Here is a 13,312-nt window from a genome sequence, read left to right on the forward strand (position 1 = left end):
AATGAGCTAAAAGGGAAGGTCCTACTTTAGCTTACTTATTGTACAAGTGAGGAAGTCATGGCCTGGAGAGGGAGAGTTGACTTGTCATGGTTTGAAAATATTTTCTGATAATATTCACAAACAATCCCAGTGATTAAGAAGAGACGTAATTATCTGTAGAACCAATAGGAGCTTTTCAAGGTTCTCAAATAGGTAGAAATACATGAACAACACACAGACATGAGCAAATACAAAGAGAAGAGGGGAAACAAGTATTGTATTCAACACCTACTATGTGTCAAGCATTTTACAAATATTATTTATTTAGCACAGTGCCTCATTACCTTAACTCCCTCAGTCGCTTCTCCCCTCATAACCTTCCTTTAGAGAAGACTAAGAACTTTCCAGGTAACTCTCAATTTACATCAGCAACTCTGCTTAGTTTTGATTCTCTAGGACATCATTCTATAGAACAACATGATTATTCTCCCTTTCTCTACCCTGGGTTTAGCACAATTCCTGGGACATAGTAGGCACTTAATAAATGTTTATTGAATTGAATTGAATTATTTCATTTTGTTCCTCACAACAATTCTGGAAGGAAGGTATTAAATTTTACAGTTGAGGAAACTGGGGCAGACAGAGATTAGACTTGCTCCAGCTCACACAGCTAGAAAGAGTCTGAGGCTGGTTTTGAATTCAAGTCTTCCTAATTCCAGGCATAATACCTACTGATCAAACCAGCTATCTCTGGGTCAAAACTGTGAAAAAGCTGAAGCTTTTAAGCTAAGTCTAGAAAGAATTCTAGACAACACAAAAAGTGTGTGTGTCTGTGTGTATATGTTTGGGAAGTATGGTCAAAACAATAAGAAAAGGAAGGGATAAAGTCACTATTTGGAACATCTATCATGCTCACAAATAATAAAGGTAATAAAAATAATTCACACATATACTACTTTGTGGTTTACAAAGATCATTCATTATAATATTCCTATGAAATGGATAGTGAGAATATTTTAGCACCCTTTTGCAGGTGAGGAAACTGAAACATTAGGTCATTAAATAATGTGCCCTTAGTCACATAGCTAATATATTCCAGAACCCAAGATTTGAAGCCATGACTTTTTTCTATATTATGCACATAATCTTTTTACTATACTGTTGTCCCTCAGGGACAAAAAAATCAGGCTTTAATTTTTGATGATATACAGGAGTCCAAATAAATCATATTTATATGACTTTTGTTATTGTCACATATAGAAATTTAATTTTTCCCCACAGAAATTCAAATGAGGCTTGAAATAACTATATATCACATACATGGTTGAAGAAATTGGGGATGTCTATCCTGAGGGGAAAAAAAAGACTTGGGAGAAATGGATATAATTTTTACTGTAAAGGGTTACAGGAAGCAAGGTAGTAGAGGTGTAGAATTCTGCATCTAAAAGCAGGAATATCTAAATTCAAATCTGGCCTGAACCATTTACTAGCTGTATGTTCCTGAGCAAGTCTATATGCCTCAGTTTCTTCAATTATAAAATTGGGATAATAATAGAACCTCCCAAGGTTTGTGGTAAGGACAAAATGGGATAGCTATTTGTAAATCACAGTACACAGTGACTGGTACATAGGAGATGATACGTAAATGATTATTTCCCCCTCATCCTGTGAAAGAGATTTATTCTACTTTATAAAAGTTCTAAGATGATAGAAATCAATTTCCAGAATAAGCTTCCTTACAGTTAGATTTATCCAATAATGAGATGGCTGATTTTGAAAGCTTTGAATTCCCCATTATTATAGATATTACCTTCCCTGTCATATCAAAGGAACTCAGGTAAAGAATTAAAATGCATCAATCTTCCCAGTTAGAATAGAGTCAATGTGGTATGATAGAAAGGATGCTGAACTTTAGCATCAATGAAGGTATGAATTTGGATTCTGGTTTTGTCACTTACTAATCATATTACCCTTAGCAAATCACTTTCTTTCCCTGATCCTTAATTTCCTCAATTATAAAATGAGCATAATAATATTTATACCTCCTCCTTATTAGATAGATGGATTACTTAACTCATACGATGGAAATATTTGTTAAAATTTTTAATTTAAGAAAAACGTCCCTCTTTTGAACTTTATTATTCATATAAAATGAAACAGCAATATAAAGCTTGAATCTTGTGTGATAAAATCAATGGTAACTCTTGCTTCATTTTTTTTAACTACAAAAACTCAGACAACTTAATATCATTATAAAACTAAAGTTGTATTTATCTTTAGAGGCCAGATCCAGGCTAATCTCTTCTTTTGATAGATGAGGAAACTGAGAGAAGATAAATTGTCCAATATCTCACAGGTAAGGAGCATCAGAGGTAATGTTTGAATCCAGGTTCTTTGACTACAGAGAAATCCCTCTTTATAAATCACCCCGTTGTCTTCTTACATTATTCAACTGTCCAAAATAATCTCCATCCTGTTATTCTCAGCTGCTTTAATCTTCATAGTTCCAAATATGGACAAATTGCAAAGCCAGGATTTCCTAGGTATATAAATGCCTACTTTTTAGTCATGCTCACCATTAGTAGTCTGTCTCCTACTTGCAAACGTCCATCTTTCTGTGCTGCGCCTCCATCTATGATTTTAGTAACGTAAATACTGTTGTCTCCAGGGATGTGTTGATTGCCCACACCTCCTGCGATACTGAAGCCTAGACCTATTGGAGAAAAAGGGCAGAAAAAAAAGACCTTTTATGTAGTATTTATTTAATAAAAGCAATGTAATTCTTTGACATAGTTTTCTGAAATAGTTGCATATCCATTATTTTTCCCAATAATGGTCATTCTTCTAGGCTCTTTTCCCCCTTCTTCCTTTAACTTCAAGAAGTTGAGGATTTCTGATGGCTATTCCTAATGAGACCAAGGTCAAAAGTTCTATCCTGCATGGGCCAATTAACTTGGCAATATTCTCTGGCTACAATCTATATCCCTGACTTTAACTCATCATTTCCTAAGTCTTTCATATTGGTCCAAAGCAGGATTAAACAAGAGCATACAGTTGAATTACATAAATCTATAACCTTTGTTAGGAAAAAAAATCAAGAATGATCCTGCTGGAAATGGGTCAATATAGTTCTCTTCATATATAAATTAACTATGATCAATCATTATTGCTATACTTCAGCAAATTCAAAATACCTGACTCGCATTATTTGGAAAATGAAGTCTTATTCTGATAGACATACATATAGAAAGAGATCTATAGGTTTAGGCATTCTTGAATGAAGAACATGAAGAGATAAGAAAACTCTGAAAGCCTCTGACCATTTGGATAGGTAAAACATTTAAGAAACAGTGATATTTCTTGCTATCTCATCAGAAACCATGCCCCAGAAGGAATTCCTTTTGAGGCAACAGTGACCTGATTGATGGCCCATGTAGGCTCAGCTCCATGTTCTCTCTACTTTTCTTCTTCTCATATATATTTTCTGAGTACTCATCCTTCATTCCAGTTCTGTAACCATAATCAAATCCACTCTTTCATCGTCCCTGGAAAGGCTATGTTAATATCCTCCTCCTTGGCTCCATTCACCATTCCTGTAACCTTCAGAAGCAAAATACTGCCCTCCCAGTTCATCATTCTCTTATATATTTTGTCTTCCCCATCAGAAATTTAATTTATTGAATTCAGGAGCCATCATTGCTTTTGTATTTGTATCTTCAGCACAGTAAAATGTTTGGTACTTAATAAATTATTTTTATTCATTTATTCAACAGTATTTCAAAAAGAATATGAGGAAGAAATAAGGCCCTTCAGATTTCTTCCTCTCCAAAGTCATATTATCATAAATCTGTATTTCTGTTTCTTTATAGTTATTACTTATAGTTGCTACAATTTGCTAAGAAAGCAATTTAATGGACAGTAAATGGCTATTTCCTACATACAAAATGAAACTTAAAAAAAAGGAAAAAGAGGGGGAGAAAAAGAGGATGAGAAAAAGAAAGAAACCGGAAGAGGAGAAGAAAGAAGGAGGGAGGAAGATTTTGAATTATAGAACTGAATATTTCCATATCACTGACAAATGGGGAGACATTTAGAACAAGGATTCCTGCTTTTGCATTTTATTCTGGTCAGAACAAAGTATATAAATTATTAAGTATCATTTTAAAAGTAACTATGAATGCATAATTTTATCAAATTATAGGTAGAAAAAAATTATTCCATACCCAAAAAAGTCAGGATAAGCTTTAAGTTAGAGGAAAAGGTTTAAGTGAAATTAAAGGCATATGAATGATAGAATTCAAAGAATTTTCCCCCAACAAAAGACTGCCTCATATTTTCTATGAATATTTTCATTTTATTTCATAATCATTCTCACAGAGTAATTAATTCAAACAAAAAGCTTGACTGCTTGTCTGCATGATATACAAGACCTTACTTAATGATCACCACCTATTTGCATTCTAATTGATTAATTGGTCGTAGAGAGTCAGCCAAGTTAAGTGCCCCAGGACTGACCTTGGAGCCAGAAGGACCAAACTTCAAGTCAGTATCCCTAAGTGTTGATTGATTGCTAGCCTCTGTGATCCCAACTCCTCCAGCATCATCTCTATAAATAAAGCACCCCAGGCAATTCTCTAAAATAAGAGACTGGAGCTATTTTTCAGGTTTGAATTTCCTATTCCAATAAAATCACAGGTCAGGCCTCATTTCTTGAAGCCCTTAATGGATCAACTTTTGCAGAGCAAAAGGTCTAAAATAAAGGGTCTCATGGGACTCTGTGTCCAGGTCAAAGTCTTGATTTTCTGTTCATGAAAAGTGTTCTGAGAAAGCTGGTGGTCCAGTGGATACAGTCTGGGTCTGAGAACATAGACCACTTCTGCAGTTCAGCACTGACCCATTATTTGACCTGGGAAAGGTTCAGAAGTTGATCAGAAGTTGACAGGGACATCAGTTATGCTATCTGGTAATCTCTGGCTAGATTAGAAGTGGTAGAGAAAAAATGAAATAGGAACTAACAGACCCCTCAAAATAATTTCTATAAAGATACCATGGCTCAAACATTCCCCATGTTTTCCTATTTCCATATATATGTTCAAATTCTTCACTAGGTCTGTAATGCTTGTCCTTTTTCCATCAATCTACTAACCAAGTTGTTGAAAGTCATGAATATAAATCTGAAGTATAATTCTAAAATAACCAAGAATCACAAATAGACCTTGGATAGGAAGGAAAATCTACTAGTTGATAAATATCCTCAACTAATGGAGAAGAGCAGAAGACTCCAGAAATGATCCTGAGGCACACACAGAGAAGAGACAGACTGACAGACAGACAGACAAACAGAGGGAGAGAGACAGACAGAAAAAAAAAAAGCAGATGGGGGAGAAAGGAGACAGAGACAAGGGAGGAAAAGAAAGATACATACACACAGAGACAGAGACAGAGAGAGAGACAGAGAGAATGAGAGAGACAGAGACAAGAGAAGACAGAGAAAGACAGAGAGTGTATGTGTATATGTGCAGGAGGGAGGGAAGAGAGGAGAAGGAGGGAGGGAGAACAAAAGATAGGAGACAAATGGAAAATGTGCCTAAGGTCCTTCAAAAGCTTATAATTATGCTTTCTTGCAATTTCCAGTGTTATCAGGAAACATGCTTCCCATGTGGATGAGAGATCATGTACATCCCTTCTTTATTTGAAGCTTTAATTAGAAGACCAGTGGTAGTTCTTTTGCTTTGTTTTATTTCTCGTGAGGCAATAGGAATGGAGTGACTTGCCCAGGGTCACACAGCTAGTGTTAAGTGTCTGAATTAGGATTCAACTCAGGTCTTCCTGACATGAGGACTGGTGCTCTATCCACTGAACCCTCTAGCTGCCCCATTGGTTATTCTTTTAATGAAAACCAAAAAACTCCAAACTGTCAGTTTTGAATCAAAGAAGTATGTAAGTTGAGACTTATACAACTCTGATAGAGCAGAGGATTCACTGAGGCTCACTGCTGTTATGGCTGGGTAGCTTGTGGTGTAATGGATAGAGAAGTCCTAGAATCAGGAAGATCTGAGTTCAAATGTGACCTCAGACAATTAATAGCTGTGTGAGCCTTTTTGTCTCAGTTTCCCCATCTATAAAATGGGAGGGGGAAGGAAATAGAAACCACAGTGTTTTTGTTAAGAAAACTTCAAATGAGATCACGAAGAATTGAACTTGACTGAAACATCTGAATAACAAATTCTTCTGGCTGAAGCCATGTGAGAGAAAGGAAAATTGTTATCCCTTTCCCCTCTCCCTAAGTCCATCTATGAGGATGACAACTAACTTTTAATAATAATGACTTTTCTAAAAAGTCTGAAAAGTCCTTTTCAAATAACATATTATATGGATCTTACAAGAACTATATGAAGTAGCCACTATAAGTATTATTATTCCTTTTTGGCAGATGAGTAAACTGAGGCTTGGGAAAGTTAAATACTTTGCCCATAGTTGCACAGCCAATAAACACTGGGATTTGAACTCAGATCCGAAGTCTAATGGCTGTGACGTTGTTTCAAACAACATAAAATAACTGAGTTTTAGATGCTAATTCTAATATTGCCAAGGATGGCAGTTGTCTGACACTGGTGATATGGGAAGCCAATAATAATGGTCATTCTAACCTACATTACCACAGCAACAAAGAATACTTGTGCAATCTTCCCTTGGACTCTATGAACTAATTTTTTTCTATTGGGTAGCAATATATGCTGTCAAAATAATGTGAATGATTAGTTAATAGATAGATGATAGGGTGATAAATTGCAATGAAACATCTTTGGAATTATATTAGAAATATGATGAATTTTGAAAGTATGAATTATTATTGCTGTTGTTAATAATAAATGCAAAATGAATTTAGAATGCTGGGACAATTAAAATAAGTGTTGTTTCATTTCCTATGAAAATGAGTAATTATTCTTTGTATTTATATACTGCTGTCACAGCAACGACTAGATTGATGACAATGCCATATTTAAATAATATGTTTATCTAGCTGCAGACAATCAAGGAGAGGGAGATATGTCCTTCTCTAGGCAAGTTTATTATAGAAATAATCATAAGTTTTCATTAAATTTTCTTTGCTTTTAACATTAGAACACCTACCAAAAACTTCTATGAGTTAAGTATCCCACTGCATTATTAACACAGTTTAATTTTCCCTATATAAAATGGAAATTTTAGTGCTTTTATTTCTTCTTTCTTAATGATTTTTTAATTGACTTTTATTTTTTTAAGCCATAATCACTACTGGAAATTCCTCACCGCCCCCCTTTCTCAATTTCTAGAATCAAACATCCCCTTGTAATGAAGTTAAAGTAAAAAACTGTTAAGATAGTGACCATTTCTGATAATAAAAGCATCATTCTCCTGGAGCAAGATTCTTCTTATTTATTGAGAGGAAGGAGCATTCCATTCCTGTATTTTCCCCAAAGCCATCTATTCCCACACTGGGACCATTTTTTTTTTGTTTGTGAATGCCCAGAAGTTATTCTTAACAATGAAAAATAGAGATTTTAAAAATGCAATACAAACACGCCTGTGTGGGTATGCACACACAAATTCTCACACATATATACACAGAACACAAACCCTAGGGATTCACATCTATGTACTTTGAACTCCAAATAAATATCACTGGCAGAATGACTTATAAAAAGTCTGAAGCAGCAAATCATTTCTCTAAACTAGGCTAAGGCTACATGGGAAATAATTATTTGGCTGACATTTGAAGTCTAAGATTGTACTATTGACACTTATCTTAACAGATACCAACAGGCATAAATATACACCCAATTGTAGTGAATAAGTTTATACTTCACCTCTGTCCTCCATATACTATATACAACAATTAGATATATAAGAAAAAGCTTTCCAGTTGATGGACAAAATTCTTCTTTGAAGACACAAAATTGTAAAGTCAGTATTTTCTTCAGTCTGCTGTTTAACAATGTAGAGACAAATGAAGAAAAGTACTACCATTTCAAAGCCTTTGCAGAGCATCCTTTGTTCTATAGATCTAATTTAATGGCTAAGAATAGGTGTTCATGTGTTGTAAAATTATTAAATGGCTACGAGAAACTGAGCAGCCATTGATAAAATTCTACTGCCTATAACTCATGACTATGGGATGAATTGCCAATCTTTAAATGCCCTCAGCATACTAGCCTTCATATCTTTGTTCATCCCATTCTCAAAACCTGGAATATTTTTTCTGTCTTTTTTCTATCAGTTGAGATACTACCTTTACTTAAAAACTGAGGTCATTTGGCAATTTTTCTTAATATAGCCTTCCCTGATTTGCTTAGCCAGAAGGAAGTTAGTTCATCAGTCCTTTGAAGTCTTGGGATATTTTGTGTGACTATCTTGTGTACATTACAAAAGGGTTTCTTTGAGAGTTAGTAAGTTCCATCTTTCTGATGTTTTTTCAAGTAGAGATTGGATGACTACCTTGGAACATGACATAAAGAAGAGACATTTGGGAAGAATGCTGATCTTGAGATGAGGAGACTTTAGATATGATGGCTGTCTTCTAGTATTTGTATCATCATAATGAAGCTTTAAACTTAATATGTTTGACCTTCTATGGATTATCCCATTTGTATCTCAGTACTGTGAGGAAGGTATTTTGTTAGTTGTTCAGTTGTTTTTAGTTGTGTCACCTTTTGTGTCTCCATTGGGATTTTCTTAGCAAAGAACTGGAATGGTTTGCCATTTTCTTCTCTAACTCATTTTACAAATGAGGAAACTGAGGTAAACAGGATTGAGTGACTGTCTCAGGGTAATTTTGTGTCTGAGGCTGATTTGATTCCAGGTCCAGAACTCTATCTACTAATCCATGTAGATGGAGACTCCAGGCATATGATTTGTAAGATAGGACAACTATATCCAAGAGGTAAAGTAATGCCCATGTTCATATAAGTGTTAAATATAAAAAGTGGAATTTGAATTTAGGTCTTTCTTAAATCAAGTCAAACACCAAATCCAATTAATTAACCATGAAAAATTTATTAAGCATTTATGATATTCCAGACACAGGGCTAAGCTCTGGGATTTTGAAGAAAAATCAAAACATGGTCCCTACCCTCAACAAGCTCTCATTTTAATAGTGGACACAAGAAGTAAAGGACTATGTATATACAAAAAATATATATAGTATAAATGGGAGGAAATCTGAGGGGAAAGACTCTAGCAGTAAAAGGGACTAGAAAAAGCAGAATGAAATAAAAATTCAAGCCAGTCCTCCAACTCTAACTTTAATCATTTGGTTAAAAAAATATGTTCACTAATCAGGAAACAGAACAATATAAAATGCACATATACCTAGAAAAGTAGGAGATTGGTCATGTAGTAAGAGTGAGAGAACCCAGACTAGAAAGATCTAGAATGACACTATTATTCTAAAGATAAAGAAGGCCTCCAATGTATTGGTAAGTATTGTATGGATTTATAAATAAGACTTGCAAAAAATGAGGATCAGAAGAAAAACCCACCAAAGAAATTCCCAGTTCTAAGAGAGTATCTAAGTTTACCTCACTGGGATGTTGGGAGAATCAAATAAGATAATGTCTATAAAGAACCTTGAAAATCTTAAAAGGCTATTTAAATGTCAGCTGTGATTACTGGAGCTGCTCTTATTAATTTTCAGGAATTATGAAGAAAATAGGCCCAGACAAATGAATTTTTAATCCTTGTTTCAGCATTTAATTGAAACCTTTTAATAAAAGTTCTGTGATTTCTACCTTTGTAATATCCCATACATGCCCCCCTTCTTTCCATTGACATTGCTACCACTTTGGTGTGCCATCTCATTTCTAGATCATTGCTCTAGTCTGCTGGTAGGGTGCCCTGACTCAAGCTTTTTCCCATTCTAATCCATCTTCCACTCAACTGTCAAACTGATTTTCCTAAAGCCCAGATCCGATCATGTCATTCTCCATTCAACAAAATCCAATTATCTTCCTGTTTCCTCTAGGATCAAATATCAAATCCTTATAACCAGTCCCCCTCCTACTTTTCTGTTGTTCATGCATCTTATACTATTCCCCAAATTCTGCCTTCCAGAAACTCTGGCTTCCTCTCTGTTCCTCATATTTAAAATTTATCTTCGGACTGAGCATTTTACATGGGACACACCATAAAGGGCATTTGATCCACTCCCACATTTGATGTGTAGATGTTCCTCATAGGAGGAATAACTATTACTCAGGCCTGGAACTCACCTTTCCCTCCTCATCTCTGCCTGCTGGTTTCCTTTGCAACTCTGCTGAAAGTTCATCTATTTCTTTATTGCAGTGCCTGTCTTCTTGTTCCTACACAGATTTTTGTAAGTTGTGCCCTTTGAGAGCAAGGACTTTCCTTTTTTTTTTTTTTGGCTTTTCTTTGATCCTCAATACTCAGCATAGTACCTGGCACATATAGGCATTTAATAAATCATAGCTGACTGACAAAATATTGTACCAATCTAAAAAAAAAAAAACCCAAATGTGAAGTGTTTATAGTTTCACTATTTCTTCCATTTCTTGATGGTTAGGCTTTAATTATGTAGCTCTAGGGAAGATAGGTATAATGAATCTTCGGTGCTCTGTACTTTGTAAAAATAAAATGAAAAGAAAACAAACAAAAAACCCCTCAAGATTAAGCAAATAAGTTAAGTGGGTCAGATATATTGCCAGTTGATTTAAAAAAATAATGGCAATCAGTATTTCTGCTGGATCTGTCTAGTCCGTTAGCAAGAAATTACTAAGTGCTTACATTATATCACTCTCTGTGTTAAGAGCAGTAAATACAAAGAAAGTCAAAATCATTTCCTGTCCTCAAGGAAATGAATGAAGTAGAATTCAGAAGAGGAAAAGCTAGATTAGTTAGAATACTTTGAAGGCAAATAAGCTGAAATCTTGCCAATATAAACTCCTAGGTATTTTGTGACCTTCCTCCTTCATCAGAGGAAAAATGCAGTCACAAAGTTAGAGGTTATTATCCCAGAAAAGTACCCTAGAGTTGTCTAATCTTAACTCTGTTATATTAAAGATCAAAAAATTGAGGGCCATAGAGGTGAAATGATTTAACCACGATAAACAAATAGTGAGTAATAAAGGTAATAAAGTCTGCTTCAAAGTTCCAAAACTCAATGAATGAAACACATATACACAACAAACAATTATGTCTTAAGAGAAGACTGATCCTTCTTCATACTTGATGACTTAGTTGGACCAATTTGATTTTATGTAATTCTTTGGGAATGCTCCCAGGTGGTTATTGAAATAATTCAATATCCTGGTTTGGCAGAATTTCATTAGATTAGTAAATTAAGACACTTGTTCCCCTATAAAAAGTGATCTATATAGCACCTTACATATTCAGACTCATCCAAAACACAGAGCAGATACCTTTTTGGTCAAGTAATTTTCTTCTGGGAGAGGAACATAGTTTTTGAACAAATCAAAATATACACATATGTTTAAATATATACTACATATGTGTATAAATATGTACATATGTTTATACACTCATGTGGTCCAATTGGTATGTGTAACTGTACAATTATGGAACATCTATTTAAACAAAAATATCAATACAATTTTATTTAAATAAAAATAAAAACAGAAATTCCCTCTATACCATCCCTGAAAAGTGGTCATCTATTTTGAAGAATTTTTTAAATAGCATAGCATTTTATTTTTCCAAATATATGTAAAGATAGTTTTCAACACTCATCTTTGCAAAACCTTGTATGGAACATTTCTTAGTTTTAGAAATTAAACCTTGGAAGTAACCATGAATTTTGTAGAGAGCAGAGTACAGTAACAGCTCTGGCCAGTCCAACCATTCTGGAAACATTTCCACAGTGATATCAGAAAAAAAGTTTTCAAATGTCTTTTATCCAAGGATAAAAGGGAGGCTCATTAACAATTTGGCTACAGGAGTATGGAGTTTTTGGCTATCTTCTGAGTCTGAATTCATGGAGTGAGCACCCAAACCATAAACCCATGGGTCAATAAATGGGGACAGAATTATAGCATCAGAAATATAACACTGAATAAGAAAGATTTCTAAACAATAAATGTCTCTTTTATTTACTCTTTCCATCTAAAATGGTCCTCAATGTTCTGAAGCTATCATTAAGTATAAACTAAGGTTTCATTTCTTAGTCACTTGTTTCTTTTCATTTTCTTTAATATGGAGGGGAAAGGGAAGAAAAGGAAGGATAAAAAAATTTGGAACTCAAAATCTTACAAAAAATTAATGCTGAAAAAGATCTTTGCATGAAATTAGAAAAAAATTAAGATGCTATTAAGAACAAATTAAAATAAAAGGAAGTTTTTTACTCCTAAGGCATGTATTACAAACAAAACAGGCCGTCAGAATCTTTCTTAGGAATAACATTTTCCTTCTTTAAAGTCTATGCTTCTAAATCTTCACGCTCCACATTGGCCTCCATTTCTCATTGGCCTCTTTTAACACTCATTTTATAAGAAGGTTTTATGCTTATTTTCACAATAACTCATTTCTATAGGGCTTATGTGCTAGACACTGTGTTAAAGCACTTTACAAATGTTATCTCATTTTATTCTTACAACAATTCTGGGATGTATGTAGGTTTGATTATTAACCCCCATATTACAGGAGTGGAAACTGAGGCAAACAGAAGTGAAATGACTTGAAATGCCTAGACAAATAGGAAGCACTTTTGGATTCAAATTCTTCCTCATTCCAGACCCAGCACTCTGTGCACTATGGTGTCACCTTACTTATGATCTGAAAGGCTCCTTAGAAGTCATCTATTCTAATTTTAATATTTTATAGATGATAAAACTAAAACCCAAAGAAATAAAGCAATTTGCCCAAAAACACACTGCAGTAAGGACAGGATTCAAACCCAGGATTGTGGACTCCAAATCTATTGTGATTTTTACTAACTTTTAGAAAATGTATTTTATTGAGAGAACTGAGAAAAACAAGGACTTATAAGTTTGTTCAACAAGCTTTGGAATATCTACTATTTCCTCCCTACTTTGCTTTGTATTTTTTCCTGGAGAAAGAGATCTATTTCTCCTTTCTAAAACTAAACTCTCTGATGAGGTCATCAAGTTTCTATTCCTTTCTGCCACTTCCCATTGCTTGTCTATTTTGAGTTGGGAAGGAATTTAGTGATCATGTAGATCAGAGGTCCCTAACGTTTACTGTGTCATGGACCCCTTTGGCAGTCTGGTGGAGTCTTCTGAGAATAATATTTTTAAATAATTGAAGGAAATATTAAATTTCAGATAGAGGTTAGTGAAAGCAAAGATATACCCTCACTTTC

General features: G+C 34.4%; 1 protein-coding gene across 26 annotated transcripts in view; it reads right to left on the reverse strand.

The window, feature by feature from the left end:
- Positions 1-13,312, reverse strand: part of DLG2 (discs large MAGUK scaffold protein 2) — a 2,604,243-nt gene that overhangs the window by 651,633 nt on the left and 1,939,298 nt on the right. For all 26 annotated transcript variants that reach the window (XM_074304592.1, XM_074304594.1, XM_074304589.1 and 23 more), the window contains one exon: positions 2,556-2,692. In XM_074304592.1, coding sequence (XP_074160693.1) covers positions 2,556-2,692 — 137 coding nt within the window. The remainder of the gene's footprint in view (positions 1-2,555; positions 2,693-13,312) is intronic.

This window comes from Sminthopsis crassicaudata, chromosome 3 (assembly GCF_048593235.1).
Source record: "Sminthopsis crassicaudata isolate SCR6 chromosome 3, ASM4859323v1, whole genome shotgun sequence".
Taxonomy (NCBI): Eukaryota; Metazoa; Chordata; class Mammalia; order Dasyuromorphia; family Dasyuridae; genus Sminthopsis; species Sminthopsis crassicaudata.